Raw genomic sequence first — 18587 nt, forward strand, 5'->3', positions numbered from 1 at the left:
TTAATGTAGTAATTATAAGGAAAAAATGAAAATGCAAATTTGTTTAAATGCGTCATGTAAAGATAAATAAAATTCCCAATCTGTTATGTACTAAAATATTCAGGATACCTTAAATGGTTTTAAAACTCAAGTTCATTGTTGTTATTTGGTTAGCCCCTATATTAATGCCCTTATATTATTATTTATAAAATGTAATTTTTTCTTCATTCATATTAATACTAATATACTTGCAATATTTTTAAATTTATCTACTTCATAGCTGTTATTATTAATAAATATAAATATATATATATATATAAATCACAACATAATATTAAATTATATTTCAATACAAGTCATGAAATAATGTATATCATTCGATATTTGAAAAAAAATATTTTATGAAAATAAGAAATAATTATGATGGATCATAAGGAAAAAAGTGTACTAAAAATTTGTGAGAAATCCGAAGTCTGTTTTGATAATCATACAAACATTTTAGGTAAGTACTAATTGCATTATATATACTTTTTATTTGTTCAAAGGAAAACGATCTTATTATGATTATTTAAAATACAACCTCAGTATGATCATTTTTATTACAACACAAATTATCTTTAAATCTAATAACCTAGTTTACACTACATTTCAATGTGTTTTATTCTAGTAATTTATGTAATTTAAATAGAAGTGTCCCATGATCAAATTTGCTTGCTCTTATAATTTTCTACTGAATGTTGTTAATGATATAACCTCTAAACAACTGAATGACTGAAGACAAAGTTTCTACCTGTATTCTTTAACTACATAATGCCTATGTAAGATGCGGTAAAACAACTTTATACCAGACAGTCAAATTCTATGAGTGTGAAGTTGCCATAATAAAATATCTTGACAATAGTGTGTATTGAGTTGCCTATCCGTCATAATTATAACTAGTATTACACAGCAACAGAAAATGAAAAAAGTTGGATATCCGATGGACTCGACTAGTGAATTCCTATGTGTTTTGAGCCACTGAATCCGAATATTGAATCAACATTTGGAGATTACAGCAAAATATATGAAAATCTAGTTTGATCCGCTTAAGAGGACGTCGTCACACACCCGTTATTTTCTTCAAAAAACCCGCCTTGCGCGGATTAATTTTACAAAGACAATAATAATAATCAAAACTAAAAAACCAAATTTTTACATATTATAGACAACAACATTGTCTGTGTTCTACCATCGCCCCTTTTTTAATATTTCAACCAGTTTATGAATAATTAATTAATTAAGAAAGGACTATTTTTACTTTTTTAACAATGATATAGCGTTGGTTGTATTAGGTATATAAAAAAAATACGGATGATGGAACACAGATCATTTTGTCATAAATAATATGTATGAATTTCTTTCCTTAACTATGTATGAAGCCTGAGAAAATAAATCAGCGCAAAGCAGTTTTGACAAATTGTATTTTATTCTATAGAAATGACTGATGGTCTGGCAAAAAAAATGGCAAATAACAAAGTATCCTCATTACTGTATTAATAAGTATACATTATAGTTTAAACTCTAAATTAATATTTTTCGAAAAATTGCCTATACTTTACTCCTTAGAAATACCCGGTGTGGCGTCCTCTTAACCACTCGCTTCAGGGTAAGTTATGTTGAAAATGGGAGCAAAATTTCGACCTTAGATTCACACGACATAGGAATTAATTTGTAGAGTCTGTCGAAGATCCAACTTTTGTATGTGTTATAAGGGCTGTTATATGTGTTATATGTGGCTGTGTTATAAGGTGTAATATTATGTAACTAGCAAATCGTATACAACACTTATTTATTATATTATATAACATCCGCTAAAATTTGACTTTGTTTACGAACGTAGGCCTAACTTAATGTGTTAAATCGACGGAGATCGATTAAATTAACCGTATAATTAGTTTTAAAATCATATATTAAATTTTGATTTAACCGTTTTATTTTTAGTAAAATAAAACGAAATATTAATAAATTCGTACACAATTATTTTGAAACAAAATGACAAAATAAATTTGTGTAATCAAAACATTTATATGAATACAAAAGTGTACTTAAAATATATGAGTATATAATATATAAGTTAAATATAACATGATAGAGGTTATTAATTCTACATATTATGATATTATGTAATATTACATTGTAAGTATTAAACTAACTCAATATTTTAGCATCAACAACACCTTAGTTTAATAAGTATTATATACTTTTACATCATGTGTACATTTTATATATAAATGTATGTTATTGTCTAATTGAGCTTAGGTATATTAGTATTCATTTTTATTATAAACAATTTTTTTAATTACACTGGGCAACAAACAAAATTAATTTTTTTTTTGGCATATAATTTGTATGTGGTTTTAGTATACACGAAATGCAGTTACTTTGTTTAGATTGGCTGGTTCCCAAAATACACTACATGTCAAAAATATCATATTTTATTGTGATCTACCCTCCTTAAGTTGAGCCCTTCTGCCGTCTATTAGTTGCTAATAAGACTTTTAGCATGTTTTCTCATCGTTTAATTCAGTTAAAATTTGGCATACTTATGTTTTTATAGACAATAAAAAAATATCGCATCGAAGTCAATATTGAGAGGAGGGTACCCTAATATATAAATTAATTAAATAAATCATCCATCAACTTTTCAGATGATAATATTATGTATTCTTGTTCTACAGGAGCAGTCTCAGCGATTAGACCTAAGCCACTTAGAACAACAGCACAAAGAGTCGGTGGTCGGTCCCACGAAAAAGATCCAAAAACGACACCAGAATTATTCGTCTTCATTTTTAAGTAAAAGTTGCATTATTTCATGAACGAACCACGGTTACATTAAATCTTGTCTCGACTATTTATGTCATTTTTGTTTTTTATACAAGAACTTGCCCTAGTAAGTCATTGTTTTTTTTTATAAAATCATTGTTTTTAAAATAATGAATAAAAGTTTTTCCAATAGTTCGGACTATCAATGCTACCGTTCAATATTTTAAAGATAAAAGAGACGTAGATAAATGTATGTAGAGCTTTTAGAGACCAAGTTACATTGATTTTTCAACATTATATACAGGACAGCCTGAAATATTTGTTTTATAACATAATAACCCGTCAAACGTATAAAATGTGGAATTTTTTCCAATAAATTCCAACTGGTTACCATTCCACGTTACCGACTCAAGTTGTAAGCCAAATGCTTTAAAGCGGATAACTTAAAATCTTTCTACAAGTCGATCGAGAACCAACGGTGTTATTTTGTTGTTTAACATTTTGTTTTAATGTATTTTGAAAAAAAAAGTTAAAAGCTTAATGATTTAATAATTCAAAGTTTATCTACAACGATTAAAACACTTTTTTTTTTGTAATTTTAAGTGAAATAAAGGTAATCATTTCTAGTTCAAATAGTTGGTTTATATTGACTGTGTTACTTCCCGGTATACTTGTAGAAGGATTTTATTTTTTTTATTATGTAACTAACAAGCCAGAATTTAAAATTTACTTCTGAGACTTAGTAAATGTATTTTTTAGTCCTATATAAATACGTAAAAAACTTGTTGATTACAAATATATTTCGTCGTTCTTTAACACACAAAAGTTAATTCCTATTTTCGTTTTGTATGTGGTTTTCATTTTTGGAGGCGATTTAAAAATAAATTTACCAATCTTTACAATTTATTATTTACATTTCATTCCTATGCTGAAATATCTTTGTTACATATTTGAATATACATAGGTACATGTTTTGTAAGTGATTTTTGCCTACAATAACGAACATTTGTACAGTTTTATACTGACAAGACAAGGCAACTAAGTCGTATGACTTGGTCAAATTTTCTTAGTCCAGGACAGGGGTCTTCTCGCAGGAGATGAAAATCAAATATTTTGTAAATATTCTGTATACATGTCTATCATGGTGTACCTACCCAGTACGTGTATACCTACCCAGTATGTTCTTTAAAGATTTTTCGGTGATATAAATAAATCTGACTTGAGAAAAAAAAATTCACTAAATACAAACCGTTGATTCGTTTTTTTTTGCTGACATGAAAACACTATTTAAATTAATTTTATACCATGATAGATTAATGATAAACGATTCAATTTCATAATAATACAATTATTACATTTTTTCCAGAATTTTTTTTTTTTTAAATGGTACGATTTATTAAAATAAAATAAATTACATCATTAAATTACACCACTTAAAGTATTTTACAAAAATAAAAAATCATATAGAAAAAATGGCGGCGATACAGCTGCTTGAATTTGGTCTTTCGATTTTGTGATTTTTAACGAAAATGCCTAATTTATGTATAAAAAAATGTCTAAAAAACAGTATTTATTAATAATTAAGTAATCAATTGGATTAAAATTCATTGTGCTACATTGTGGTATTGTACGGTGCGGTGTATGGAATATTTCTTTTTTGAGAAAAACACGTTTAAGGTCCCCCAAGTGTCTAGTTATGTCATTGTAATCGTGATATCTTATTCTATGCGACTGAATGTAATTAACCAATATCCACCCATATGGATCAAACAACGCAAATTTTTAAAAGCCTAGCAACAATCAACGTCGTATGTGCGCTATCTGCTAGTATACTATGTTTAACAGTGTACAGTATGAAATAACGTTATTGTAGCGTTAAAATGGATGTAGAGTCTTTAGATTGGATTCTGGAAGACGTGGAGTCCCAGTATCCATCTGCGTTTAACGATGAACAACTAGAGGACAATGACATTGACTACGATTACAAAAATGACGAAGACGCTCAATCTGATTCGTGTGCCAGCTACGAGGTTATTACAGTGTTTGATGAAAACCTGCAAGCACAAGTGGGCGAGCTTGTAGCCAACGAGGAGTACCACGAAGAAGAGAATGCGACCTCACGGTTGTTACTACTGAGCGACTTGAATGAAGACATTGGTGACCGGTCGGCTGAAAAGCGGTACGTCGATGCCTTAGAAGAAGCCAAGTTCAAAATTGCCGAAGTCGAACTCGTATGGCCGGAAGTCTTACAAAAATGTTTGTTAAACCAGTAAGTCAACGCGATTAATTTGTACATAATAATCCAAATGGACAAACGTAGTGCACTCGAATATGCATTAAAAAACCCTAGGTCCCTATCTAATTCATTATATTTTATTATTTTCGTCTTTAGAATATAATATTATGACTTGTAGTCGAAGTTAAAAAATTTATAGTTTTTTAAATTTTATATGGAACTAAGAAAGTAGGAATTTGTTTTTTTTTTTGGTTCATTAGGTACCTTAAATAGCACCTCATCGATTTGAGATTGCACGTGATTGGTACATTGGACGGTCTTAAGTTTAAGAAGGCACTCCTTCCAGTTTTGCACATGATTTAAAAAAAATAAAATGTTGCATTGTGTTATTTTTAATTAAAATCCCTTTCTCTAAATTAATTATATCATCATCGTGTAGCTTAACGGGCCATTGAATGCTCAAAACTGTCATCATGCGATTATAAGGTGAGATCCTATCTAATATTTGGAAGGGCTTAAATTTTTTATTTTAGGTGTAGCAAACAGACACATTTTAACGCAACATACCAATTTGATGAATGAATTTAAACAGTCGTTACATATTATAAATTGATTATTCTATTGCATTCTTTAGAAAATGTATTGAAGATCGTTTCACAATTAAGTGCTTGAGTAATTAAATTTTTAATATATAGTATAGAAAGATTCTGTATATTTTTAATATATAGTATAGATTCTGTTCCATAGCTGATGTCCTTAACCAGGATTTAATTTTCCGCATAGCTGAGAAGCTCCTCTTATATGTAGCAAAACTAATGGGAAGTGTTAATGCAAGTTGGAGCATTTTATAAAAGTTGGGACATACTTGAGGTGTTTTATTCTTTTTCAAAACATCAAAATCTCCTTTTCCAGGTTTAGCAAGACAGTTTTTACTATGGTGTTCGAACATTTTTTTTTTAATCTTATTGTACAATGTTGTGTGAAATATTCTTTTAATATAGCGATTAAATATATTCGCTATCCGGACGAGTAAAATTATTGTATAAACTGATATAACACCATAAGATAAGTTAAGTTAGGTTAGGTTAAGATGGAAATCCAAACCGCATATTATACCGATCTCATTACACCCTTATTGTCTGACGTGACTGTTTCTTCACTAGCTATTCTCGATTGTTGTTGTATTGTTATAGGGAAAACATTCCGGATTTGTATGTGAAGAACACGAATATGGAGAAACTTGTTCTTTTGTACGCGGATAATTTCATTAAGCAGTTCGATGCCAAGCACTCTCATAGACGGCAACTGTTGTTGGTCCACGAAAACGAATGCGGTTACCAGGTCGGTTAGGCTCGACAAACAATTAGTTGCTCGCATAAGATATACATTTTATTGATTGCTGGTGATTATTTCAGAAATGCATTTGCACTACCATCAAACCGTCCAGATTGGTCTACAGCGACTTGGACGATCTTGACAGTTACAGCATGTTCGTCGCCCAGCACATAACATACAAGCCGTTAGACAATCCCGTCGTGGTGGTAAACGATTACTTACTATATGTCTGGTCTATGACTGAAATAATTGATCTACTCGTCCGGGTGTAACTCGTTGCATCGTTTATTTTCCAGCCAAAACAAATGATATCGCCGGCTATGGTGTTGGAAATACAAACGGGCAACTGCTTCGAAATGGCCACGCTGTTGGCTTCGTTCTTGATAGGCCGCGGGTACAACGCTTTTGTCGTGCAAGGTTATGCCGAACAAGAAGTCTGTACCAACAACCTCACAAACGTCGTGCTAGATTTTCCAGACGAACGAAACGTATATCGATTTAGAAATTTGTTATTACTTTTTTGATTTTTAAAATATCAAGAATGGTTATTGAAATTGAAAAAAAAAAATTATGTTGATAACTTTAAGGGTTTGTTGCGAATAGGAAAAATTAAAATGCTACACACTAATAGTGAGAAGATAGATATTTAGATATTTGTCTTCAGGTGCGTTTTAAAGGTGTATACAGGCCCCCACCCCTGTATCAGTTCCCCACCCTCGCTAAATCCCCAAGAAAAATTTCGTACCATTAATTACTAAATATAAAGATAATATAAACAAGTATTTATTATTTAGTTAATTTTGAATTTATTAGTTTATTAAGAGAAGACTGTATAGAAATTGTCTTAGCTTTAATGTAAGATAATAAAGGTATACACAGGTAAATAGGATTTCATATCCATGTGGTATAAAGATTTTAATTTGAAAAAAGTCTGCTTGTTGCATCTTATAAATGCTTAATTTCAATTTTATCTTAAACTATAAAAGCTATAAAGTCGACTTTGAGCTTATTAGAAAGAGTTCGTCAAAAAGATACAAAACACAAATTTAAAAAATTAAAAATACATTTCTTTAGTTTTTTATGATTAAAAAAATTGTCAATTTTTACTACAATTTTCTTTAGCCAATGTAGAGTTTCAAAACTTTGTCTGATATAGTTAATTCACTACAGGGCTTTAAAGTTGTATATCATAAAACACATTTCCTCACCTTATTGGGGGGGGGGGGCATAAATGTTCACATTTTTTAAATTAATTGTTTAATAATAATATATATAATTGAAATAATTCTCCAAAAATTAAAAATCAAGAAAGTCTACTAGCCGACCTCGACTTGGCAAGCGTATTTGTTCTCATTAATGTATTCATTTATCAGGATCTCCACGAAGCTAATATTGCACAACTTGAAGATGTGGACGAGGAATACTCAGTAGACCCTCCAATCGATCTTTGCAGCGAATACGTGACAACATTGATAGAAGAAGAAAGAAAAGCATATAACGTCGTTCAAGAAACAAAAGAGGTTTTCCTTAACTATATACGCATTTTTTATAACCAAACAAGGGCGTCCGCGTTTAACATAAAACCCAAAAGAGGGGGGGATCTTTTTGGCCGACTCCAAATAATTAAGATGAAGACTATGGGGTGATTTTTCATTTGCAAATCATTACAATTACAACTATATATTAGATTGAATATGATACAAATATGACATCAATTTAATAGGATTACATGCGATCTATTTTATTGACGTTACAGACCAAAAGTCAGACAACATTTTGACTACTTAAGATGGTCCGTTTGAAATTTTGTAAAAATTTCTTTGGCAACTTTAATAGGTTATGTAAGAAACGGATTTTTTTTTTTTATCTAAAAAAAAGTTAGGTTTTAATATTGAAAACTTAATTTATGTAATTACTAGAAACTGAAATTTTGAAATAAAAATCGGCTTCCTACATATTATAGCCAAAGAACTCGAATCTCTTTGCAGTATTGAAATTGGACCATCCTAGGTAGTCGAAATTTCATTTAGCTTTTTGGTCAAAAATAAGCCAAAATTACTTTTACTCAAAGAAAATAATCATATAATTTAAAAATAATACCTTAAAGCTTATACAAATTAACCGAAAAATTAATTAACATGGTCAAAATGTATTAAAAAACCTCTTTTTTTCTTAAATATTGCCTGTAGAATTCTCTTTAAAAACAGACCGCATGCAATTCCCCCAATTGTATTCAGATCTAAATAAAAATAATGGTTACATAGTTTAAATTATTTACTACTATTTAGTGAACCAGTGTACTAAAAGTACAGCCGCGGCTGGAGAGTAGTAATTTACCTGTATTCTTATTGAACGCCCGTGTCTACCTAAATAATAAGCTTTTTCAAGTATCTATGTGACTAATATTTTTTTGTGACAATGATTAATCTCAGGAAAATGAAATGCACGTTTACGATCCGTTACACGGGCGACGTGTACACTGTTGGGTAATGATTTTGCCGTTGAAAATCAAAGACCATTATGTTAGCAGAGACACTTTCTTCATCGAACCCAGCACGGGAGAACGCTGTAACATTTCGAATAGAAAATACATTGGAATAGAAGCAATGTGGAACCATCAAAATTATTGGGTTAACTTACAACCTTTGGACGGAGGTTGCATGGTATGTTTACAATAATTATTATCAAAATATGCTTAAGTGGGTACCTGTTTTTCATCAGTGAGCTGTTAAGCTATGATAAGCTGTTAGGATTTTTGCAATCAATTACTTCAAGTGCCAACACATTATTTATTTGTTAATTATGAAAATAATAGTTCTCGGATGCGATCTCTTAGAGATTAAAATACTTTTTTAATGTGACATAAACTATGTTAAATACAAATGTATAAACTGTCTGTGATTTGGGCTATTCTAGAGTAGGTATTAAAAAAATGCTAACTGAGTGTATGTAATGTGTTCTAATTACTAATACGGAGTAACGACCAGAAGTTCAAAACAGTCATTCTTGATTTTTTTTTTGTAGATAATCGTTAGTAGTTTAGTTAGTTTAGCAATTACTAGTAATTTTGAGTTAATTATTTAAACGAAACCAAAAATCGAGCATCGCACAAATGTGATAATTTTTTTTTTATTTACAGCAATACAACTATACGTTAATGAACACCAAATGTTGGGAACATTTTTTAGTGGACGAGCCCACGCATCTACGACGGCTACCGCTTAAGCAAGACAACACAAATGATGTTTACACGCATTTGTTCATGCCTAGCTCGTGGGTAAACATTTTACAAGTCCCAAGACACAGTAAGCGTTCGATTTTATGTATTTAATATAAGTTATGTTATAACTATGTAGGTATATATATTTATCTACATATACCGGGTGATTCTCTTAATGCCTTACACCAGTTTTCTGATGATTGAAATAATTAAAATAGTTTTTCTTTTGGAAATTAAAGTATAAAAATTAGGACGAGAAGAAGGATGGAATTTGGAGTTATTTTTATCTGCGCGCATTTCTCAACCGCACTCCACCTCCCGTCTTAAATTTTGTACTTAAGTAACTGTAAAAATAATTACTCAAAACTGGTATCGACCATTTAAATTGTTCAGTAAATTATTCTCATTTTGAGAATTCAACTAAAGAGACATGTTTAAAAAGTTGATAAAGCTCTAAAAAATATTTATAAAAGTAAAAATTTGAATATTGTTTAATATTGTAAAATGAGTAATGACATAAACAAAGGGTATATTGGAAAATTTGAAGGAAGGTTTGGAACGTTATAAGGGTCTATTGTACTTGGTATTATAATGTTGTTGTTTAGGATACCTAATGAAGTACCCGGCCGGTAAGAAAGTTGTCATGTACTCAAACGCCATCAAAGAATGTTACGCTGACTATGTGATGCCAGATGGACTGGTAAAAAGGACGACGTACTACGAGAAACAAGATCGTGCAAATAAAACGTTTGTCAAAGAAGTGTACAAACACAGAATAGACCGGCTGGTACGAATCGACATAACGTATACCACTGAAGAAACCGAGAACGTGGAGTACTTCAGTAGCGGCCGAGAGGATTGCTTGAAAAGTGTGTAGTACAAGGGGTAATGATTTCACCCTGTAAATCAGAAATCAAATTGGGGGTTTGCGCATTGACTAATAGAAGATATGATTTTGAAAAGATATTTGTGTTTTTGCAGCACACAGATTCTACTCCAACACGATCAATGTTGAAGATAAACGTGTCATTAGCTTTTATGACACGACAAGGTTAGATTCGTTGATCGAGATTCACATGGACCCGCTGTTGGTTATAGCGAGGTTTAAGGGCAGGTCAGTATTGAGCAAATCGGTTCCCGTTATTGTAGGCACTGATTGATTGGTGGTCCTCAGGTCGGATTTGTTGTTTTGGCGTTTATACGAGTTTCACGAAACTGCGAAAGAATCGGACATTTCCACTACTGCCAAAAGGAAATTGAAAGTAAGTCGTGTTTGTGCTTTGAGAGAGGTGTAGAAAGCACGTTTCTACTAGGTCAAAACGCCAGTAATTTTCTCCCAGGTCATCATGGAAAAGTATCTGAGGGACGAGTCGAAACCCAACGACAGGGACATTGCGTTCAGAGAGTTTAATCTTGCAAACAACTCGATCCTCGTCGAACACCATTACGGAGAGGGTCAGATCACTCGGCCCAGTCGGATGTTCAACAAGCCTGCCGTTTGCGGCGATGACCTTAAATTCGACGAGGAAATGATGGTCGAAAACGAGGTTTACCCGTACGAAAACAAGATGAAACAGTACGAGGCGTACTTAATGTTGAAAGACATGATAGCAGCCGAGTATGAGGCACGTCGTGACGTCTACCGGTTCGAAGGTAACGTGCTGTCCATCTTGGAAACGCGCTGTCGGGAACGATCCGACTTCCGGCTGATTGTGGATTCTCTGGACTGGGATAGAAACGCCAAAAGCAGGCGCATTCTTCAAGGCGAAGTGAGTACCTACCATTGAAGTTGACCACATTTTAAACCGGTAATAGTAAGGCACTCTATCCCTTCCTGTACAGTGAAAGTGAAAATAGGGAAGGGGATTAAGACGGAAGGGCAGTTAGAATCGTTGAGGAAAAGGAGGGAGAAGGGTGGAGAGAGAAGGGAGGAGATGGTAGGGAAAGCGTTGAAACGAGGGGAAGGAGGAGATATTTTTGAAATTGAAGCAGGTTTGATTTGGTTATAATAGTCGTTTGAGCAAAGAAAATGAGCATTTTTTTTAAATTTCAATTTGGCTTAGTCTGATAATTTGGTACCATACTTAGTTCCGGTTCTAATCGTTATTAGTTTAAGAGTGCGAAAGGATCTGAGGCTAAATTTAGCTCTCTCCAGTCGTGCAACAACTAATCTACGCTAACTGTGGAAACAGGTCTGTGTCTGGTCAATTGTATATACATTTAGATTAGTAGGTACTTAAAATTTTACTATATCCATTGCAGAAAGACAAAAAACAAGCATTTAAAAAAAGAGAAAAAGCCAAACAGGTGGATTACGCTTTGCCGTACTTGGAAGCGGCGACAAGGCCGTTCACGCTAGATACGGCTAAATCGATACGCAGTAAGATCGTGTCAGATTTTAGACATCACACCAAATATCAATTCATCAAAGCCAGAAATGTTTTAATGAAGGTGAGATTAATATTATGTAGATATGTGTAATGTAAAAAGTATAAAATACTGTGTATAATCGGCTACGATGCATAATGTATAATAATAATATGATGTTACGTTTTGTAGAAACAATTCACACTAGCATCCATAATGGATTCGTTAGTAAACGAGACGGTAATGAAAGAAGTCGAGCAGAAACAGAAAATGGTTTTACTGTGTTCGTCTATTAAAAACCAACTGGACATGTTGCTGCTGAAAATGGAAAGGTTCAAAGAAAAACGCATTGAAAGATACAACAACTTGGCGCTGTACTTGAACAATATACCGGAATTCAAAAAGTTACCACCGTTAAAATTGTATGTTAGGGACATTTTTGAAAACTAGTCGTAGGTAATATAATATATATTACAATATATTATGTTGTTTTACAATGGCTCTACACGGATTCGTATTGAGTTTGCCACGATTGATACTTGACGTTGTCGGATTTAGCCGTCGAAGGTTTGGTTTTCGCAATAGCAGTGCAGACATCTTCTGTGGTTATATTGAATTGGCCAACGTTCTCCGGTTTGTGTCCCAACCCTTTAAATATCGAACGCATCGTTTGCATGGCTGTTTCTTTACACACGAGTCTTATGTCCGAACCGGAGTAGCCGTTGGTCCGCTACAATTAATTTGTTATTTTTAAAATACAGTCAGTTTAAGTTAGTTTATGCGCTCTAAACACTCACTTGTGCCAGAATGTCGCTGTCGATTTTACAGCGGATGTACTTGTTATTCTTTAACATTTCTGACAGATAGTAAACGAACATATCGTTCCTAGCTTGCTCGTCTGGCAAATCTATGAAAATGCGTTTCTCTAGTCGACGAACAATGGCCGTCTCCAATTCCCTAGAGAAATTCAATAACGTTAGAAATGAAAATATTATAATATATATATATATATATATATATGAGAGAAGTTAATAACTCCATTGACAATGACTAAACTAGTAATTAACATCTGAATTAACGATTTTAAATATCTAATTATGTGTCAGCCACGAACATCATAAGTTATTCTATTACTTACTCGAACGTAATCGGCGAGTGTAATAGAAAATAAAACTCATAATATCTTATCAAAATTAAATCAGTCATTTTGGAAAGAGTTAAAATCAGTATTCTAGTGACTTGGAAAAAACATACTTTGCTACAATTATTTGTATAGTACATAATAAATTTAGAAAATTGCATAACTGATGAAATGTCCGGATTTGTGTTTTTTTTATGATAAAATTATAGTTTTAAAAATATACCCTATGGTCTTACTCCTATCAGTGAGTTTATAGAAGGACTTTCAGATGCTATTAAAATAGACAGGCTAGCTATTTTAAAGTTCTCATAGAGTTAAACAAAATATTATTAATATCGAGGTAGCCTGAAATATAAAAACATCGTTATGCATCAAGTACACATTAATACTGGCATAATAATAATTTTAAATTTTTACAGAAAATCGACGATTCCGTAATCGCAGATCATAATTTTCAAATAATAACAGTATACCTATTCTATACCATGCGGTCACTACATACTAGTTTTTAGAAGATGATGATCTACACTAAATTCCAATGTTTGGTTAAAACATATAATGTACATATTACCACGGGTGATTAGAAGTGGCCAGCAGAAAAACGCGTTTGTTAGAACTTAGCAAGCCGTCCATGTGCATTAATATTTGAGACGTTAATCTGTGGGTTGCTTCGTGATCGATTCGTTTGGACGCAATGGCGTCGAGTTCATCGATGAATATCGTGCTGGGCGCCATTTGTTCTGCCATTTCAAACATGGTTTTAATGAGCTTTTCAGAGTCTCCTCTCCACTTGGCGATCAACGTGCTAGGCATAACGTTGAAAAACGTCGTATTGCACTCGGTAGCCACGGCCTTGGCCAACAAAGTCTTTCCTTAAAACCCAACAGCAATGGTGTAAAGTTTACTATTAATATGGCAAATAAGTAATGTAGTCCTCTAGGACCTTTCCCCTGGTTATGGACCTCATTCTACCATCAAAATTACATACAAATGTTGTTTTATCAATGAGGACAGCGATGAGGTGACTGCGATAAAAAATATACGTCTTGTAAAACTTTAGGTCTTGTGAAATGATTAATTATTCAGTGCACTTGGAAATAAAGAAATTTTTAAAAATGGTCTAGAAATGAATGGATTGGACACATTTTCTGTGGTTCCGACAACACATACTTGGTCACTATACTTAACGGGATTGCATGCGGTCAAAATAATGTTCCGAATTCTATAAAGATTTACGACTTCTTAGGCGACGTTAATAGGTTATGTAGGAAACAGATTTTTACATTTTTGCTTTATTTATGTAAAACAATTGCTCCTTAAAAACAGACCGTATGCAATGCCCTTGCGGAAGACGAGAATTATTATTTTGTAAATATTAATATCTCATTTAGAAAGAAAAAAATTGAATTACTTATATATTATAATTATTTTAAAAAAAAACTTAATTTATTTCTCAACACATACTCTATGTGTACTATACAGTACTGCTGTATACGTAGAATACTATTATTGTGGCTGCCCGCACTGGCTAAACTTAAAATCACAGTAGCCTATAGTGTCAGTATTGTTAATCTAATATAATGGTATAAACAATCGTTAGAAAATTCAATTAAAAAACCACTTATACCTACTGCTTTTTATTTGTTATATTCATACTATAAACGTTTACAGATACTTGACATATCAACGTTTATGTGCTACAAATAGTACATTATGTCGAACGTGACAAGTCACAAAACCATTTAATAAATTAGTAAATACAATAAGTAAAATCGTTACCTGTTCCCGGTGGACCGTAAAGAAGCATTGCCTTCCAAGGAGTGCACAGCCCGGTGAACAAATCTGGATATTTGGTTGGCATTACAATTGCCTCGTCGAGTAATCGTTTGGCCGTCGACAGGCCTTTGATGTCTGACCATTTTACATTAGGATTATTCATCAAAATTTCCTGTGTAGTAATAATATTATTTTTTTGTATTTTATAATCTGCTGTCTATTACACTAGGAGAATCTTAAAAGAAACAACTACACCGCTCACTTTTGATATAATTTTGGCATAATCGAGCCATTCGTTTTTCCAATGACTTAGGTCCACCGAAAGCGTTGATTCGTGTTGGTCGTCTTCCATAGGTTTCCCGCAAGTGTTATTAACCACCGGAGTGACACTTATAAAACTAGTGTCCAACAAGAGAGGCACGACGTCTTGTACCGTTGGCGGTGATACCGTTTTCTTAAAATGTTTATTCGCAATTTTGTTGCGTTTACCAGCTGTAGTGTTGCATTCGGTCGTTAACTGTTTGCTGATTTTCGGTTTCTTTTGGTATCTTACAAAATAATAATTCTCGTATTCCATAAGTATAGTGTCCAAGTCTATGTTGTCGCAAACCGCGTACTGTGCTGTGTTCAGACAAGCCTCGTTCGCCAAAACGGATGCACTTTCGTGGTATCTTTTAAGAACAATATATATTAAGATTGAAGTATACCTAGTAAAGATACGTTAACACGAAACCAAATGCATATAATATAATATATGTAATGGATACTATAATTTGTAGTATGAAAAGTTATACTTCAACTGTTTTTCTTTAAAAAAAAAAAAAGTCCAAACTATACGCATAATACATTTACAATTTAAAATATCGATCATACCCTTCCGTTCTTAGATAATTTTCAATCAAATAAAGTATGGATTTTTTCCTTTCTTGTTTTTTCTTTTTTTCCTGTAAACCGTTAAAATGTGTTAGTTAAATTTTTAATTGTTAAAATACGTCAAAAATTATTATCAATTTAAATATTCCAAGCTGAATTACAGATCAAGTTTGAAATTAAAAATTCAAATATTTGTATATACTGTAGTATAGAATATTTCCATTGTTTATAGTAGGTAATAATACTAGTACTATTATAGTTATTGTAATGAAACGAAACGGCTACATACATACATACAACATACATTTTATAAATGGCAGGCATATACATAAAACTTCAAAGTATATCTTTGGGAAATGTGCCTGTACCTCACACGGTAAAGCATATCAAATATAAAATGACCTTTAGTTCTTGATCGTTAAGTATATTAACCAAAATAAAATCGGCGTTATCGTGTATAGTAAAGACTAAAGCAATTATTACTGTCGGTTTACTTCCAACGTCGTTGCTTGACAAATTTAACAACGACCAATATTGGATTATTACATTTTGGACAGAAAATTGTAGACTTTTTATAACTAAAATATATACTTGAAAAATTAAAAATATATAACTTACTAAATCGTGTCCGTGGTTCGAATTGTGGTTGGCAAACTCGTAACTTGACATTGTTACTTCAAATCAAATAATAATTGCTACGATTAAAGTATGTAATTTAAGGCAACAGAGTTACTGTCATACAAATTATATTATTACTAGCCATAATTCACTGAACTATGTATGTTTAAATATCATCGACCACGCACATTGCAACTGACATAAACAATTGTATTTCTATAGCAACACGGATCGTACCTAAGCTATACATAATGCTTACAGTATGTACTAAATAAAGTTCATTCTGTGTAGGCCTCCAAATAATAACCCTATAGACGGATTAGAACTATAATAATTATTATCCAGTGAAAATTTTCCTGTAAAAAATGACAAATATCAAAGGCGTACTGTCATTAAAAACACCAGATATTTTGTCGTAAAAATATAAGTATATTATATTTTGTTCTATTTACATTTTGTTTTTGAAATAACCAAAAAGAAACGCGAATAAGTATATGAAAAAACAACAGAGTAAATTTTAAAAACAATTACAAAAATTTAACATATATTTAATTTGGTGATAAATAACATTGACTAGTATTAACACTAAAAAATATATTGTAAGTTAATTTGATAATCAATAAATTACAACAATAAACAGTAAAAGTAATAACAATAATACAAAATATCAAAATAAAGGTTAAAGGTAAGGTTATCGAGGTTTTTTCCGAAAAAATATTCCATAAAATCACTTAATTGATTAATTATTTTTTGGTGGGAAAAAAGTTGTTTATCATTTTGAAACATTTGGTTAGGTAGTATTATTTTTTTACAACCCTCCCCAGATCAAGATTGAATGTACGCCACTAGACATATTTATATTAGCAGTCTTTACTGATTGAAGGGAGAGGTCCTATAGATTTAATCACAAAGAAGTTGATACCAATTGCTATTTCTGATTTTGAATTTCTAAATAAAATATATATTTTAATCTTTGCTTTTCGCACATGAAAAGGTTTAATAAAAGGGTTTTCCTAATATGTACGAACAATATTACTTTAAACGTACTTACACATTGGTGGACAAATGCTTTTAATACTTTTGAAAAATGTAGACGTCTCGGTGAACATCAGACTTTCGATCGCCGATTTCCATTTGAAGAGTCACAGTAAACAAAAATCCAAATAAAATTTCTGAATAAATCACTGAATTTGATTGAGAAATAAACTGTTAGAGTTGACCTAAAATTTAATGTAATTATTATTGCTTTTCCATTACTGAGCAAATTATTATAGTCGAATATGACGACCAAATATTGTTATTATCATCATTAGTACATTGTAATTATTTTTAGCCAAAAAAAATAAAAACAATGGTAGTCTAGATTTTCTTCCCTGTTCAATATATTATGGGTATACATACGAGTTCTACCCTTGACAAATTTTCATTTAAAAGGTTCTAAAATTATGGTAAAAATTGTATTATAATTAATAATAGTGCTGAAATGTAATGTATACAGCATTTTCATTTATTACTGGACGATTACACCACAGTAACAAGCTACAAATTTCAATTGCACTTTGTGGAATCCAATATTTTCACATATCACTAGGTGTTCTTTTGTTTAAGAGCATATATTTTTAAGAAATGTGTTTATTTAAAAATTTTAGTTTTTAAAAATATTTAGGTTTTTTTTTGTCATTACTTAATAAAATATGTAAAATTACGAGTAATTTCAATAAAACTGTTATTACCAATGGTGCCAGATATTCCTAAATTGTTTTAAACCAGTAAAAATCATAAATTATTTGCAAAGCTTAATATGCAATCTTAATATAGTCTTAAGAAAAATGTTTAGTTTTTTTTTTATTTATTAACAAGTAAATTTAAGTCGTAAAATAGATTAATCAATTTTGTTGCAATTAAAACAAAAAAATAAAATGTTCAATCAACATATTACTCCTCTACGTGACACTTGAAAATTGTAATCAACACTTTTCAATAGCTTCAATTTTATTAATAAACCAAAAACAATAGTTCACATTTTAATAATAAGTGCATAAATGAACAAACATGTATTATGTGATGCTTAAGTTTAATAACCATCACCACCAATAACACACTTTAACCTCGACCATAAAACTTTTTTAATCGGAAACAAATCCCTTTATCAAACGAAAATGTATTGAAACGCCGAAATTAACTACCGGCAAAAAACAAACTTGATAAAAAATGAAGTTTTTTTTCTATTTTAAAATTAA

General features: G+C 31.4%; 3 protein-coding genes across 3 annotated transcripts; 2 read left to right on the top strand and 1 right to left on the bottom strand.

The window, feature by feature from the left end:
• Nucleotides 1-4661: 4661 nt before the first annotated feature.
• Nucleotides 4662-10732, top strand: LOC126846303 (dynein regulatory complex subunit 7-like). Its single transcript, XM_050585610.1, has 9 exons — nt 4662-5050; nt 6211-6358; nt 6433-6558; nt 6649-6786; nt 7726-7872; nt 8785-8920; nt 9541-9657; nt 10178-10441; nt 10554-10732. Exons 1-9 carry the CDS (start codon nt 4662-4664, stop codon nt 10730-10732), a joined length of 1644 nt encoding a protein of 547 aa, XP_050441567.1.
• A 416-nt stretch (nt 10733-11148) lies between these two features.
• Nucleotides 11149-12418, top strand: LOC126847245 (dynein regulatory complex subunit 7-like). Its single transcript, XM_050587419.1, has 3 exons — nt 11149-11341; nt 11835-12023; nt 12132-12418. Exons 1-3 carry the CDS (start codon nt 11165-11167, stop codon nt 12387-12389), a joined length of 624 nt encoding a protein of 207 aa, XP_050443376.1. The 5' UTR covers nt 11149-11164; the 3' UTR covers nt 12390-12418.
• Nucleotides 12314-16463, bottom strand: LOC126847248 (katanin p60 ATPase-containing subunit A-like 2). Its single transcript, XM_050587422.1, has 7 exons — nt 16348-16463; nt 15730-15800; nt 15119-15527; nt 14860-15028; nt 13652-13952; nt 12737-12896; nt 12314-12669 (listed from the first exon to the last, which is right to left on the bottom strand). Exons 1-7 carry the CDS (start codon nt 16396-16398, stop codon nt 12442-12444), a joined length of 1389 nt encoding a protein of 462 aa, XP_050443379.1. The 5' UTR covers nt 16399-16463; the 3' UTR covers nt 12314-12441.
• Between the last annotated feature and the right edge of the window lie 2124 nt (nt 16464-18587).

This window comes from Adelges cooleyi, unplaced genomic scaffold (assembly GCF_023614345.1).
Source record: "Adelges cooleyi isolate 19-005CV unplaced genomic scaffold, UGA_ACOO_1.1 ACOO_flye_CR_arks_rails_tigmint_CR_PRNA_9, whole genome shotgun sequence".
Classification (NCBI taxonomy): Eukaryota; Metazoa; Arthropoda; class Insecta; order Hemiptera; family Adelgidae; genus Adelges; species Adelges cooleyi.

Bases quoted from the DNA above. Each gene is read 5' to 3' on its own strand.
- LOC126846303 (XM_050585610.1), top strand. From the start codon at position 4,662: ATGGATGTAGAGTCTTTAGATTGGATTCTGGAAGACGTGGAGTCCCAG. The intron at 8,921-9,540 runs GTAACATTTCGA...AACATTTTTTAG, and splicing joins ACCCAGCACGGGAGAACGCT to TGGACGAGCCCACGCATCTA. The intron at 10,442-10,553 runs GTGTGTAGTACA...GTGTTTTTGCAG, and splicing joins CCGAGAGGATTGCTTGAAAA to CACACAGATTCTACTCCAAC.
- LOC126847248 (XM_050587422.1), bottom strand. From the start codon at position 16,398: ATGTCAAGTTACGAGTTTGCCAACCACAATTCGAACCACGGACACGAT. The intron at 15,029-15,118 runs GTGAGCGGTGTA...ATTACTACACAG, and splicing joins ATGCCAAAATTATATCAAAA to GAAATTTTGATGAATAATCC. The intron at 13,953-14,859 runs GTAACGATTTTA...TTGGGTTTTAAG, and splicing joins TTACGGTCCACCGGGAACAG to GAAAGACTTTGTTGGCCAAG.
- LOC126847245 (XM_050587419.1), top strand. From the start codon at position 11,165: ATGTTGAAAGACATGATAGCAGCCGAGTATGAGGCACGTCGTGACGTC. The intron at 11,342-11,834 runs GTGAGTACCTAC...TATCCATTGCAG, and splicing joins GGCGCATTCTTCAAGGCGAA to AAAGACAAAAAACAAGCATT. The intron at 12,024-12,131 runs GTGAGATTAATA...TACGTTTTGTAG, and splicing joins CCAGAAATGTTTTAATGAAG to AAACAATTCACACTAGCATC.